The following is a 16,716-nucleotide window of genomic DNA, read 5'->3' on the forward strand; positions in this document are numbered from 1 at the left end:
GCACAACTCTTACAATCATTTACCAAAGTTCTTAACATTTTTAATACTTATGAAACGATTTCAACTGAAAATTGCGCACATAAAATCCCAGCTTGAGTTGCCTTGCCACAGCCCTTCTATATATTCTATAATGTCATCTTCTACAAAATCAGACCTCGGTCCTGTTCTGGCGTTTTCGTCTCCACCACAAATAACGATAGCATCTCTTTATTTTGATGATATGTCCAACAAACTGTTCTGAAACATAGTGATGCCAGACAAAATGTTTTTAATACCATCCCTCGGGATGGATATATACACATGCATATAATATGTCAGATTGGCGGCCGAGCAAGGCTTAATCATTCATGGACTATTTTATATACAAAATATAGTCCGTGTACGTGACTTTCAAATCCTCTACATCATCAAACCAAGATTCTGTGAACTGTGGCTGTGGTGTTTCAAAGAAAAATCTGTATTTCAAATGCCGACTGATGTGGGTACATATTTAGAGTAAAGTGATATGTGTCTGCGTGGGATTTCTTTTCCATTTGATGCGAACGAATAAAGCATATATGCCCATACAATACACATCTTGTATTTACGATCAACCTATATATTTACATTTTGCAATATTACGTCACTGGTTAGATAGCCAACTTCTAAATGTCACTAAAAGATCTTAATCTATAGTTTAATATTATATATGGGGGCACGGATGTCGGTGAAATTATTCTTTTCATATATTTGCTTTAAGGTACTTCAGTCCAATTGTTACATTGTTTTTATTGTTTACCTGATCAATGTAAAGTCGTATTATTTATCTTTTACTTAATGATATCAATTACAATCATCTCTTGTGAAATTGTTAGTTTGCCTTTTACAATTACCAATAGTACTCTTTGTTATTTCATAAGAATATAAAAGTTTGTGAAATAGTTATGTAACGTGGCTAAATTTGCAAATTTATAAACACGCTTTTCGCTCGAAGGGTACACACCAAAGCTTATCTGTCTTTTTGTGTTAATAAAAGCGACAAAACCCTTTCCATATTCATAAGGCACATTTGTGATTTCAAAAAGGACATGTCTTTGTATATTTTATCAGATATACATTGTCTCTTCACCAATCCATTTCTTGTAACTAATTATCATTCCTGAATATAATATTGTTTAAATCACGTATGTGAAAATGTAGTGAAAACTATTAATTATATCAGCAGGTCATTGTCCTGAGTAGAACAAATAAAATTTGAAATATGATATTATAATTCACACTGAATCTCACACGCACCATTGTCAGTCCTGTGAAAATCCATTCATCACCACTTGGTGCCTGTCAAATCAGAGAATACACATCCGTGACCTTCAGCTATACTTACACTACCCTGGTGTCTGTGATAGCTTGCAGCTATCATCTGTCGACCACACTTGGCATAGTCCACAATGGAGATGGATTTGTGTAGCAGGTAACTTCCAAGATATAATTGATAATATAAATTGAAACAATTAACAAATGATTAATTATTACAAAAGCTTATTGATAGATTTAATGCAGCTAAAACAACATAAATGCAGACGTTAGGCAGCAATCAAACTGTACTGTTTTATGCAAATTGTCTGAGTGGCGGGTGCTACTGGTAGAGCAGGTCATGCTTAGCCTTTTCGCGAACTCCTGGTGTCATCACTGACTTTCAGTGATCCATTCATGTCATAATCACCGTTTTGCCATTCACAACCAATCAAATCCGTTTTGACAGATATTAGAGACTGATTATTCTCTGGGATTAACATTCTGTTTGAAGAGTCTAAGAGCATGCTCCTTCAACTAAGTTTTCAAAGAGCGTTCGACTCGTGCTTCATATTACATGTAGATCTATGCAGAAACATTTAAACTATGTCTTTACACTTACACGTAGATACTTTTAGAATAGCTTTGCTGTTATTTGCTGATGACGTTGTAATGAGTTCGAGGATTACAAAGTCACATAAAAATGCCAGAACAATATCATGCAAAATCGTGTTAAAGTGTTAGCACAAAAACGAGGGTATTTGAAAATGGATGTACTTCAGTAAATCGAGAGCTGGTTAAACAAAGACAGGGCCATGGGTGTAGTCATAAGCTGGGTCGAGTCAACTGTCCTTGCATTTTCTTTCAATACTATCTAGAGCCCTAGCCCATCCAAATACTTGTTTGGATACTAAAGAACTTCTGATTTATCGAAGTCACAAACTGTCATTATTTTGTCTCCAATATGTCAACGTCTACTACTTTCATCTACTATCCACACATATTTATACTGTATGCCTGTGACCTTTCAGTATTTCTGCAATAAAAACTTTACTGGACTTTCAACCGTCAACTTTCCTTTGATAGCGAAAAGCGCGATGTTAAACCCCTTTCACCTCACCTCACCTCACCTCACCTCACCTGTCGAATAATATGCTAGCAGCTCAAACCTTTCGTTTCTACATATCACAACTTTGAGGGACAATTAAGTATGGTCTTTCTACCACGATTTCAAAGATCGTCATACAACTATTGCTCAAATTTTTATCAGTATTCAGGGCCTTACTAAAGCTTTCAAACTGTTTTATCGAAGGTATCTTGAGGACATTTCCAGATTTAATGCATCAGTGACAAAAAATGAAGTTCGATGCAATTACCTATTATGACTTGTACCATATGTTCCCTTGGGTTTTGTTCACGTGGGCCCTTGCTTTTTCATGTGTTTGTGACGGGTGACACCGGCCGGGGCAGTATAGGCTCACATTTTCGCGAACATCTGGCCTCATCACCATTGGATAGTGATTCATAAGCAAATTAAATCAGGATACATCTTTGTGACACACATGAATCACACTGCCAGTCCCACGCTATGAAGGTATTAACTGAGTTGTCAGATGGCTGGCGAGATAATGTCAGAAAGATCATTTCATCCGGATGTGGTGCGTGTGACCATCAACACATCCATGCTATATATACCCGACATGTACCAGTCCATCCACAACATTGTCCACTGATATCCAGAACTATCCAAAGGTAGGTGTCTTTTTTATGAACGTGTAAAATATTTATCCTGTTCGTCCTCTGCTATTTCAGTCCAATGCAAACATGAAATGTACTTCAAGAAAATATTTATGTGTGTGTCTAAACTGGTACCTACAGTTGGACGTGTTTAACCAATATATATTACATTGGCTGTAGTTGTGATGTAATAAACTGACATGTTGTTAAATTGCTCGGACAAAGTGCTCACAACTCTAAAATGGATCATTCCAAACTATCTTATATGTACCTAGATGAAGATTCCTGGGGTATTCGTTTCCCTCGTTTCAGGAGTATTGTACGTACAGTTGGAGGTGCCGTCAGACGCGTCGCTTCGAAGGTAGTCTCAACTGTCAAAAAGGTTGGAGATGCAATTAAATCCGGTAAGCGCATTTCTCGTGACAAGGGGTATATTGTGAAATTGTTTGAGAGAACGCCATTTGTTATGAACGTAAATATTTAGGGGTAGGTTACGACCGAAGTGTATCTCCTAGTCCTAGTAAGGCTAGCTGAAGTCTAACCACGCTTTGGACCACACTTGTTGTGAACCCAAACAATATAACCGTAACTATTTCCATCACCAGGTAAACGAGACGTGAGCGAGTTTGACGTGGACGGCGACGGTCAAGTCAGTGACGACGAGATCATGATGGTGCTTGCAACCAGAGACGTGGATGACCTTGTCCAGGATGGTTACGTAACAGGTAAGAGAGATAACCACTCTCGCGTAGAAGAGTCAAGATCTTTCTTACTTCAAGTACTACTCAAATTTAGGGAGGAGTAATTTAAATTAGGTATTTTATTTGCATAATAGGCGCAACTGTTTGAATTCCATGTTATTCAAAGCTATAAGGTCGTCTCGTTGTTGTTCCAGAATCAGACAAGGAAGACATCAGCCTCTACCAGCGTCACGTCCGGGAAGATGCAGACCTCGAGATGGGTGAGATTTTAAGCCCTACATCATAGTTGTAGAATCAATATACATACGTTAACATTCAACATGATGGAACATGGTTTCAGTTACATATCACATATTTAGGCATTAACTGCAACTATCTCATTTGAAAATGGGATTGATGTCCATTTACATATTTGCATATAACATTTCAGTATGTCTTAAACACGTGAACATGGAGTGTTACTGATTTCAAGATAAGTCCATTTAAAATGATATCAAACGTATGGACAACATTCCATAATCTGATGACTTTCACAACAATTTCTAAATGTTTGCTCATTTCTTAAACTGGGCCGATCCTGTGGGCCCAAAAATGAATATACCTAAATAATGCTGAATGCTTTTGAGTCTTGCTTTGTTTTGTTCCTCAAAGATTGTAAATGTTCCAAAAGTTGCATGTATGTATCCGAAATTCTTTTTCACCCCATATAAGTACAATGTCAATCAATACACATACACACACTGGTTTATATCATTAATATCTGTGTAAACTTGATGACGCGTGTACATCCTTTACATAGTATTGACAACTATCTATTTTCGCTTTCAGAATAATCTTGTGGACAAGCGAAAGCCAATGTACCAACTCCTCTATCTGTGTAACAAAAAGAGTATGAACATAAATAAAGTCACAAAAAGCGAATGTGTTTTTTTTGGTTATTAGCTCGACACGTGGCATGGGTAGAATGTGTGAAGCCACTTCCTAGTACCCTCAGCCGCTGGAATACTGGAATATTCCTGAAAGTGGCGAAAACATATACAGCCTCACGGAAATGTGCTGACGAGCTTGGGGCATGACTTGTTGATGATAACGCTTGCCAGGGATAGTCATCGAAACTTCACTTACTTCAGTAATTGAAACATGTGAAGAGAAAGCAGTAGTTGACTGAACACGTGTCACCGTGAGTAAGTGTCACTGTGTATGGGTGTATATGACTGTACAAACAAATAATGCCTTTTAGAAATCGGTCACTTGTAACAAATGGTTTTTTGTTACACTTTCTGAGTAAAGTACAAATTGTAGTACTTTGGGGATTCCATCTAGGCTTCGAACCCAAACTTAGAGTGAGGCACCTAATCGGAGTCTTACACAGTAGAATTTATTTCTAAGGTTAACCTTTTGGCCTTATAAGTGCCATTATTTAATATGTCACTTACACTTTTTTGGGGATTAATTTAAACATTTGATGTAATCATGCTTACCTATGTTAGGTATAACGCACGTGTAACAAGACATTCCTTACAATCGACTCTGCTTTATGCAGATACTTGGATATGGAGTGTTACATTAACATCCGTCAATGATTACTCTTTTCCTTTGGATTCTCCAACAACTACTGAAGAGCCTACATTTTTACTCAATGGTGTCACTAAGAGCATGGAGATAAACGTCAAATACACCATAGAAGCACAGAGTGTAGTTATTGCATGAAGAATATAAAAGCGTAAGGGTCACTTGAGTTATGAATTGGCAGATAGGCTATTACAGATATACAGTACTGCAATGTGACTATCAGTGAACCAGGATGCTAACACATAATGGGGAGAGAAATCACTGTTTCGCATTGTGGTCCGAAAGCATCACACATTAACCTCAGGAATAGTTTCTACTGTGTAAGAGTCCAAATGTCACTACGTATTATATCAACTGATCCTAACAAGATTAGCTCTCTTTAGTAAAGATACCCCTCTATTCTCTAGGACATTCCTTTCTCCAATCACATAACATGGAAATACTTGTAAATAAAGCAATCCACAGGGTAGAATCTGATATTTGAACGCTAAAGTGACCTGTGAACCTGACCTGCGCATTCAGTCTTGAGATCATATACATCATGGGCTTGTGCAAAAGACATTCCTGACCTGAAGAGAGGTATTGCCTTCATCAGCAACAAATATAACATATGTCTTAATTTATATTTCGACTTGGGGTCGTGATTTCATGTGGTGCGATAGCATGCAACCCCTGCCTCATGTTGTGCAACCCCTGCATCCAGGCATGCACCCCACTGATAGTGGTGATACCAGCTGTTCACGAAAAGGTTAGCGAATCCTGCTCAACTGGTGTCACCCATCACAAACACGTGCAAAGGCAAGTCAATTGTTCATCTGAAATAGGCTCGAGAACATACGGTACAAGTCAAAACAGAGAATTACATTTGATTGCATCATGTTTGACACTGTTGCGTCAAATTTTGAAATGCCTTCCACATGCCAAGGATAAGACTTTTCGATAGTTTTACTGAGGCCTTGAATGTTTTAACCTTGATCCAACAATTTTTGAGTCTTTCTACTATCTAAATATGCTATATAATTGTCCATATATATCAGATTTGTTAGAGGCGCATAAATAGCGGCAACAATTGATGTCATCCTTTTCCACTGTTTATGCTGGAGAAACCTACTTAAATATTAAGACTTATATGGCCGGGACAGATACTATACACTGGTATTCAACAGTGTCACTTCTTGCATTATGTCGCGCATAATCCATGCTATTGTATCGTACATTGGGAAATTTGGTATCAGGGACAATAAGACACGAGCACCATGCCTCACACAAAAACAGAGTGTGCGTTATCATAATGTTCATCATGATCAGTGGCATACACGTGACACTTGGTGTATATATTTTATTATGATGGATAATGCCTTTCTGCAACGATCAATGAAACAGGTGGATGACAAATCGTGTCAATTTCCATTTACAAAAGCGTGACCTTCGGCTGTTATAACACCACTGCAACAAAGTTGATCAATACTATCCAGTGACCACATGATTCGTCGTTTTTGTCAGCATAAAACACATATACCGAATGAGAACCTTACTAGTGCGATTCGTATTTTGCATTAGTCGGGATTGAATTAAAAGTCTCATAGCGTGAATGATCTCATTATACTAAAACTACGACTATATCGGTATTACGTGTGGGAAAACCTTTGTCTGAACGAACAAAGGCTTATTACCTTCTAGCCATAACGCGTATATGTCTGGAGTCACCTAATTGCATTGCTCGTTGTTTTACGTGAATAATGCTGTAATAAAACTTCATTTCCACACGAACCTGATCTCAAGGAACATTATAGCTGTTACAGCATAAGTTAAGAGGAGAAATGCGTTTTGAATAAATTCTTATATTGTGATAATGCTGCAGAAGTGTTTTCGAAAGGAATATATGTTATGTCCACAAATTTGATAACTACATAACACTGAAATCACATTAGATTGTTCACTTGTCACATGCCGTCGAGATATACTACACATCCAATAACTTTTGAATACTTTAGCTATTCTCACTATAAAGAATGAACACCCATGGACAGGGGATTGTCAAACATAGGAAATGCCTCCAACATCATCAGCCTCAAACAGCAAGCCAATATTGACACCTACTTCACAAGTTCCAACTCCCTCAGTACCCTACTAAGAGCCAAGGGCAGGAACACAACCAAACCCCCAGAGCCTTAAGGTGTAGTTTATAAAACTGACTGCCTCTCTGTCTGTTTTAGAAGTTTAACGACCGCTTCTACCACTGACAATTTCGCAGTCGGGGTAGGTGAGGAAAACTTTAAAAGAATAAATAATGTTTTAATACAGGTAAACACCATACCCAAAAAACTGTAAATGAAAGGGGCATTAACCTAATCCTATACAACTACGGCTATTATGTACAAGAAGTGTATTAAGGTATAAATCAAAAGAGATAAGTTAAATGGTAATATATTAAGAGAGGTAAATTTTGAATGACGAATTTAAGTCCTGAAAAGAGTAGAAAGTGCTATATAATCTATCCTAGTAATTGTTAGCTATACTTGAAGAAAAGATAAAGCAGAATGGGGTAGATTGATATATTTGCAGTTAAGCTGCAGTTTAGAACATGAGGTTATAATAAAGAAAGAAAAAGGGTATAAGAGCCTTATGTACGTCTAAACTGGCTTGAGTGGGTATTGATTGATATGGAGGTGCGCGTTAGCCCTGTGATTTTTCATGCGAGGAGATGTTTGGTGGCCTTGGCCTTGAGAGGTTGGCTGGTTAAGTGGGATTGTTATTTAGCAGGATGGGTAATAGAAATTTAGCGCTCGGACGCCGGAAAAGACAGTCAGCGCAATGAATTTGGATCCGAATTGAGTAAAAGTTTGTTTACATTTAGCAGATGATGAAGATTTCATGTGAGAAGGTCTAAAGCATGGTGGTAATATTAGTTAAACAGGCAGTATATAAGTTTGCGTACTAGGGACGTGCTGAAGGCGGTTTTTGGAGTTAGGGCAAGATGTTGGTGTTTTCAGGTGCATTTGGCGAGAGAGCCGGAGATTCGGGTTCTAGCCAGATTGAAGTCGAAGACAGTGAGAGGGTGATATTGTTTTTTAATAACGTGAGCTGAAGTGTTCATGATGAATTGAGGGGTCATCTCAAGGCCCTGGTTTTGAGTTTATGTCAGAAAAGAATTTAGAACTTGAAGGGTTAGGGTTTAATGGTCAAAACGTTCTGTTTCAAGGTATTGGACCATTTTAAATAGGGCTGGGAGCAGGTGTTGAGCTTGATTGGTTTGGTGGCCATGGGTGAGATAACAAGAGTCTGAGCATACTTGCGCTTGCGCTTGGGTGATAGTCTGTGGGGGGGGGGGGGGGGGGGGGGGTGATCGGTAGCTGTGCCTGAGGGTAGGTTGACGGGCTCTGAGTGTAGAGACGTGGTCGGAACTTTGGGCTTCTTGGGGTTCTGGGTGTCGAAGGCGATTTGGATGTTCCTTAATCCACATGATGGATCGGCTGTGAGGGTGTAACTGGCCACCCTGTTTAACAAGAGAGGTAGAATGACCCCGACAAGGTCCCTGGGTAAGGATTTGTTTATGCTTCGAACTTTTACAGACATGGTAATGAAGTTGAAGCAGTAAGGCGAGGAGCTAGAGTGAAAAAAACAGCAGATTGGAGAGACGACAAACCAGAGTGAGTAATATCCAAACCCGAATGAATGAACGAACGAACGTAACGAATAACAGGGTGAATGAATCAATTCACTGTAACTGTGGACAATCTTATGTAGATGGAACATCCCGCCCCGTCAACACCAGAATCAAAGAGCACAAAACCTCAACCATCAAATCAGACAGTAAATCAGCCATGTCGGACCATATCAGTAACTACCCCCATCACAACTCCAAGATGATTGGTAAATACCGCTCCAGAAACAAACTTCTATTTATCTAGTAATATTGATACCTCTTGGTTAATATATATACATACATAATACTAATATAAACTACACCTTTAGGCTTGAACCTCAACTATCAAATCAGACAGTAAATCAGCCATCTCGGACCATATCAGCAACTGCCCTAATCACAACATCAACTGGGACAACGTCCAAATCCTCTCCAACAACCTCAATGATTTCACTAAAAGAAAACGGACAGAAGCAGTCCGCATTCGCCGCCACCAGCCATCAATCAACAGAGATCAAGGCTATTTCACATCCGCCTACTATGATTTGGTTGGTTTGTTGTTTAACGCCGCACTCAGCAATATTACAGCTACATGTATATGACTGCGGCCGCCCACTATGAACTCATTAAGCAATAATCACTACACCTACACAAACTTATCCTGTTTAGTCCCATTGGCTTCCACCTGTGTGTTCTCTGTCCATCATGTTGTAACAGTATTATCCTTCTGTTGTCATTACTTACTCATGTTATCCCACCCATGTATGCAATTGTTAATGCTCCACCTACTATATATATTCTGTACCATGGTCTTCATTCAGTCTTGCTTGACAACGGTATAAGGATCTATACCGAAACATCGCCTTTATAGTATTAAAAACGTTGTTATCCATAAATTGTGTCTACTTTGCCATCCGTCAACTTCTATGTAATGCCGATCAAACAATTGATTGTCAATCTGTTAAACATATCATTACTGCGATGTCTTTAATTAATGTCATGTCTTTTACGTTGATCACTATTGTGCAAACCACTAGCATGGCTGTGGTTCTCACAAACCTAAAACAATTAAAGGGGTGAATCTGGGATTCAAACGCACGAGCCTGGTTCCTGGGAAGGAACTCCGCACAACGTACTGTTGCACCTTAGACAATGTGGCCACCCGCGTCGCAAAATAGATACTAGAATCAGCTTAGAAAGTGCAAGATCGAGGATGAACAGCAATAAGTTCATTCCTATCCTGAATTGTTTGTCATACTCTGTGAACTACGTGATCTTTTTGGTAATTTTGTCCCGAACGCTAATCTGTATTAACGTCGTTCGGGACAAACTGACCATAAAGGTTAAATTTAGCACATAGCCTTACAGTATGAGGAACACAAAAGGCCAAAAGTGGATATGAGTGAGTGAGTGTGTGAGTGAGTGCTTACTGAAAACATCAACAAAGATTCCACAGGACATAAAGGGAAAAGTAGTGATGGGCATTTACGAATGGATCACGAAACATCGTTGATGTCGATGTTAAAAGAAGAAAAGGTGTCGTCACTGATTTTAAGTGATCCATTCATATAACTTTCACCGCCAGTTTGCCTTTGTCGCCCCATGGAATAGGGGCATGGCTGGTGATGAAGATATTCATTTGCACATTCAAATCATATTTGTTTACTCGAAAAGCTGTATTGCCCCTGTCACCCTTCAGGGTCGACTGCATGTGTTAGAGAAACGTGTTTAGGTTATAAAAAGTTATTGTATGGCTGCAACTGGTACGCTTATTGATATCCGGTCACGACTGTCACCATGACGTTTGTCATACACAGCCAGAAGCCTCATCATAAAAATGTTTATGGTACATTACAGTGTTATTTGGCTTTTGGTGCTTGTAGAGAACAACATGTGCATCCTTCATTAGACAAAAAAAATGTCACAACAATACGACACACGACAAATCGTGTACTCATTTTATTATAATGGATAATATCACCGAAGGCATATCTTCAAGGGTTAACACGTAGTAAGTGGATCATGATTCACTTGTAAAACCAAAATCTGTGACCTTTGGCTACAGCATCAGCCGCTGATCGCCACCATCTGGAGCCCACATGATTCATCTCCCACGTAGAAAGAATTACAATATCAATACCTAAGCATCAACAGCCATTCAAGATTAGAAATATACTTTATGAATATCTAAAAGTCAAGATATCGTTGTTAAGTTTAATTTATTGTCGAATGAACCAGCACAATAATTACATAAATAAATGCGACAAAATCATTTCCATAATCTTAAGAAATCTGTGCTACAAGCAGAGTCCGTTGAACGATTCCGACATGTGTTTGTATATTACTATCAATTAGTGATGACACCAGGTAAAACATGCATGGGATGAACACCTTTCTGTCTGGTTTCTGTTTGGCATCAGCCTATAAACTGTTAGTTTGGAATGACAGCTGGTCGGCCCTGTGTGCAACGCATAGGTCACAAACCAGAAGAATTCGGTCTTGCCCCACACTTACGTACATGTTGTGTCACTTTAGGCAAATGACTTTGTTCTAAATGTGTCTCTGTTCACCCAGCACTAAATGGGTACTCAGTAGGATATGAGATGGTAATGCAATTGCAAACCTGCTACAGCCTCATATATAAACTTGGGTGGTATACTCAACAAAGGTGCGTAAAAAGTATTCTGAACATTGTTCATAATATTTACAGATTAAAATCTATAAATGCCGCAAAGACAGTTCGGGTGATCCTGGCGCAATCAGGCTGCCTAGTCAAACCTAACAAGAAGACTTCAGAGAATTGAGGACTCCCAACATTGCAGCCTTCTGCATTACCCAGATTGCCAAAGGGTTTTGTTCCTGGTCGCAGACCCAAGTACTCTCCAATGTCAGACAACGGATTGAGAGAACAATGGAGAGTCGGACAACCTGGTACATGGGATTTAAGCGTGAAATTTCGTAAGCGACGTCCGCATATTGGACATGTTTTCCTGTAACAGGTCCATCACATTAGTGGCGAAAAGGGCACATAATTCTATGATATAAATGATTTTGTTGAATTTATCAAAAAGGACAAGGTCAGGTTTGTGTTGGTCTGGATGTCTATAATTAACATGAAAAGACAGTTAATGTTCCTGTTCGGGTGGGATGGTAACACAACTTAAATTTGGTCAAATACCTAAATTGGCTAATTTATTGTTGGATATATTGTGTGAAATACTACACATGCATACCCCCAAGGAACGCCAACCCACACAGACCGGTGAAGTTTCACCTTTGATATATTAACATGTGAAAACACCTGAAGGTAAACATGTCGTCAGGTGTCATGTAATTACTGGCACGCTATATATACCCCACTCGGAATTACATTTGTACAACAGTTCGTCATTTAGCATTCAACTTGCAAAGGTAAATATGTTTTATACTTATTTGTTATTGATGACCAGGGTTAGAATCATACATCCGCAGCAATTCACCATTGATCGTAAGAGGCGACTACTCTGCTTCGTATGGTCAGACATTTCTCATGAATGTGGGCGTGGGTCGTTGCTTATTTGTTTGTAGTACTGGTTTTCCTTAAAGAGATTCAATTAGACTCAAATAGGCCGCCGGGATATAGCTGGAATAATGCTGGCTGTGGCATTAAATATCATTCACACATTTGATTGGGCTTCCCCCTCGACCGCCCCTGTGGCCTAGTGGTAGAGCGTCTGCCCAGAGAGCGGAAGGTTGGGGCTGTGATTTTGTATCAAGGCTAGATATTTTTTGTCACCTTTAGCTAAAATTCCAGATTATTTTTTAATTTATAACTTGGATGTTGATTTATTAAGGAAACAACTTGCAACAATGTAATTTTTGTGGCAGGCAATTTCTTCTTTTTTCAACAATCTAAAATATAATAATTTTTTCAAACATTTTCGGAAACAATATATTTTTTATCAATGACAAATCCATAACACAGAGCCGACATTCGACGTACAGTGTGTCGATGCAGGACACAGGAAACGTACATCGTATTTCTTAACATATAAGACCCTGATCATCTACTCGATGAATCATCAGTGTTTGTAATAATTGTCCTAATTATGAAATATTTTCTACTGGGTTCTACACAGATGAAGATCGCACTCGTCCTCCTGGTCCTGACTGTCGTGGTAGCCCTGCCCGGAGCAGATTCCTGGCGAGTAAGAAGAATAGTTCGTGCTGTGGCTAGAACGGCGACAAGGGTTGCCCGTACTGTAGGCAGGGCTGTTGTTCGTGTCGTCGGTGAGTAGGTTGTTTCTTGTATACCATATTACATCGACACAATCTTGGCTAACCATGCCCACGATAGTCCCCCATTACTCGTCCCCGGATGACGCGGTCAGCGCTCATAATTTCAGTCACTGTTTGCCTGGTTCAAACAAGATTATTTACAGGCAGTCCTCATAAAGCTGGAATAATACAGACTGGGGAATTAAACAACATTCAGTTTCACACTGAAGCGGAATCATGTAGTGTCGGGTAGAAATGGTGGTGTAGGAAAGTTGTTCTAAATTCTGTTTTCAAATTAATTAGCTACAAATATAATGTGTCGGCTTGTTGTGCAGATGGAATGACCGGAACAAGTGTTAGGGAACATCGTATTCAAAATAAGGAATATCAAAATATCAAAGCTTCAAGACGAACATGAAATCTATGCATAAAAATCTATTCTTTTGTATTTAGGCATAGGTAACTTTTTAAAAGGAAGGGGTCCAAATAAGCAAAATGCTCTCTCAGTCAATTTTAGCGACTACACCAACATACGTCTGTGTGAGGGGATCGTGGATGTGTGTGTGAGGGTGTGGGGGTGGCCGGATCCCTTGAAGAAACGATCTCAAGTACAGCTGATGTTGCAGGCATTGGCTCAGGGCTCTCTAGTTTCTAGTTTCTAGTTTCTAGTTTCTTCAGCAAGTATCTTTGAATTATATAACGTTTGTACATACCTAGGTAAGCGAGATAGGACTGTGGGCGACGTTGATGATGACGTTGATGTCAGTGACAAGGAGATACTGGAGGCATTGGCAACCAGAGACGTGGAGGACCTCATCGAGAACGGCTTCATCTCAGGTAAAGGATGCAAATACCTTCTGGGGGTTACTGTCTCGTTTTGGCGCATACACGGGAAAGCGTGGACCAAGCTGTGATAAACTGTCGAATTGGAGTAATATTCAGTTCAGTCAATCATCTCCTCCTGCCATCCATGGCAGACACTCAATTCATCAGGTGTAAATTCGGCAAGCAATGGTAATACCATGAATGGTTCTCACTTAATTGGATTCCAAGAACATATGTCACCCTCATTAAATTTCTTGATTGTATTTGTCGAAACAGGAAATGGTATCAACTTTAGCTGTTTGACTGTAATACTTTTAATTTAAAGCCATATAGTTTATATTATTTCTGTATTTAAGTTCCTTAAAGTTAAATTGTTGTAGTCAATGCTTGTAAAACATCACTTCACCTGCCTGATCATATGATTTTAAAATATTATTGTTATTTTCATTTTGACCGCAAAATCGTGTAAACCATGACATCACATGTAGTCTTCTCCTTTTGTTTAAAGGGGCAGACAATGATGACTTCAGTCTCCACCAACGTCAACGCAGAGAGGATTTGGATCACGAGGAAGGTAACGTATTTCCCTTTGATACAATGATTCAAAGTTTTGAACGAGTCCTCCAAGTACATTAGGATCTTCCGAAAGATAAGCAGTCAATGCGTTCCTGGTCTAAACTACCTGAACTGAATACTAAGAAAGCCATGGCATGGTACTTATATATCAGAGGTGGTTACATATACTCAGCCCAACGGGTGCTAGGCATATGCATTGGAAGGAATCGCATTCTTTTCAGCACAGTAGTGGCATTGATCATACAGTCAAACACACGGTACATTGGCGTTTGCCGTGATGAACGTACATGACTCCTCTGTTGACCTACGACATGGACTACGTATGCTGAGGGCATTCTCGATTGTCCAGTGTATGTCTCCACACTATTGGGCCAATTTGCCAACCATTGATTCGTGTCGAAAGTGACGTCACCAACCCCATCGTGTCAATAACCAAGTTTATTCTCTCATTTGTGTCATTGGGTTGGACGACTATTTCTAGAATCGTGTCATTCTAATTGTTCTCAGAATGATGATATGGAACGTGGCGTATTGGCCAAGGGTATTTATCAAATAATCGATAATCGAGGATGATCTGAGAGGCAAGTGAATGGTATTTAACTGTGAAGTCAGCAATGTTCAACCTATATCACGGGGCAACTGGGGATGATAATACGCGACAAACAGGCGGAGATGACATTCATGGATACAGTTCTTATCTCCCTTTTTTCCAGAGTGAAGCGTTTCTGAAGACACCTTGGCACCATCCCATACCCCGGATCCTGTTCGAAATGTGGAATTGGTAACATGAATAAAGTCAGGGCGTTATAAACAATGATTTTGTAATCTGTGATTAATTACCAATGTCGACGTACATTGTACGCAGAGCATCTCAGAAGACTTAGCCACGCGCTGACAAGACCCAGTGCTCCAGCGTTCACTTCACTGTCAGCGTATTGACGGACGTCTGAGGTTTCCAGTTAAGTGCTTCACAATTGAGTAATCTGATTTCTTTGCTTGTTTTCTTGTTGTTTAACGCCGCACTCAGAAATATTCCAGCTATATGACAGCGGTGTGTATATAATTGAGTCTGGACCAGACAATCCTGTCATTGACGTCATGAGCATCGATCTACTCAATTGGGAAACGATGAGATGCATCAACCAAGTCAGCGAGCCTGACCAACCGATTCTGGTAGTTGCCTTACGGATCTGAGTTTTGGACTGAAGATGGCAATCTAAGAAAGTTATTCAAAGCCCCCTGTAACATCATCTATTGTTTTCGAAAGTGTCTCGTATTCGTAAAATGACCCTCATTGCCAGTTGGAACCTTGTTTGATTGTTATTTGTCGGTATAAATCTAAACTAAATAATACAATCATCTTCGGCTGTGCTTGCATAAGAACAATAAGGCAAGTCACAACAGTCATCCTCAGTCCTTCAGAATGAGAGTCCAAATAGGCCACCTGCACTCGGGAATCACTGTAACCTGCCTTGATGACACCAGGTGTTCGCGACACTTGTTCGTTCGTTCTGCTTTATCAGTAGAACAGTTTGTTTGTTTGTTTGTTGTTTAACGCCACACTCAGCAATATTCCAGCTATATGACGGCGGTCTGTAAAATAATCGCGTCTGGACCAGACAATCCAGTGATTGACATCATGAGCATCGATCTACGCAATTGGGATCGATGACATGTATCAACCAAGTCAGCGAGCCTGACCACCCGATCACGTTAGTTGCCTTTTACGACAAGCATAGTCGCTTTTTACGGCAAGTATGGGTTGCTGAAGACCTATTCTACCCCTGAATCTTCACGGGTCAGTAGAAACAGTCGTGGGTGGAGTTGAAGTGTGGGAAATAGTTTTGTGTCAAGAATGCTGAGGGAGTATTCGTGCCAGTTTAAATTTCCCTTTCTAAATGTGAGTAAGTAAGCGAGTGAGTTTGGCCTACCTACGCTTTGAACAGAATTTTGGTAACTAGTACGCTTTCTCTGAGGTGTACTACAGACAGACATATTGACGAATGTTACAAGGCAAGTCGACAATATATTTTATATAGCTGTTAGTATTTTTAACTGGCTTCATCGACATTTATCTGCCTTCATTTGTAAACTAGCTTTTCCTCTTTGGTTTATTTAAAGGCTTAAATG

The 16,716-nt window shown here is 39.5% G+C and overlaps 1 protein-coding gene across 1 annotated transcript; it reads left to right on the top strand.

Annotated features, from left to right (window-relative positions):
- The first annotated feature begins 12,304 nt into the window (after positions 1-12,304).
- LOC124133638 lies at positions 12,305-15,397 on the top strand. The gene is made up of 5 exons (XM_048384358.1): positions 12,305-12,339; positions 13,047-13,197; positions 13,903-14,022; positions 14,519-14,584; positions 15,300-15,397. Exons 2-5 carry the CDS (start codon positions 13,047-13,049, stop codon positions 15,302-15,304), a joined length of 342 nt encoding a protein of 113 aa, XP_048240315.1. The 5' UTR covers positions 12,305-12,339; the 3' UTR covers positions 15,305-15,397.
- The last annotated feature ends 1,319 nt before the right edge of the window (positions 15,398-16,716 follow it).

The sequence above is a fragment of the Haliotis rufescens genome, unplaced genomic scaffold (assembly GCF_023055435.1).
Source record: "Haliotis rufescens isolate VD_foot unplaced genomic scaffold, xgHalRufe1.0.p SCAF_5, whole genome shotgun sequence".
In the NCBI taxonomy this organism is placed as follows: domain Eukaryota; kingdom Metazoa; phylum Mollusca; class Gastropoda; order Lepetellida; family Haliotidae; genus Haliotis; species Haliotis rufescens.

Bases quoted from the DNA above. Each gene is read 5' to 3' on its own strand.
- LOC124133638 (XM_048384358.1), top strand. From the start codon at position 13,047: ATGAAGATCGCACTCGTCCTCCTGGTCCTGACTGTCGTGGTAGCCCTG. The intron at 13,198-13,902 runs GTGAGTAGGTTG...GTACATACCTAG, and splicing joins GGCTGTTGTTCGTGTCGTCG to GTAAGCGAGATAGGACTGTG. The intron at 14,023-14,518 runs GTAAAGGATGCA...TTTTGTTTAAAG, and splicing joins CGAGAACGGCTTCATCTCAG to GGGCAGACAATGATGACTTC.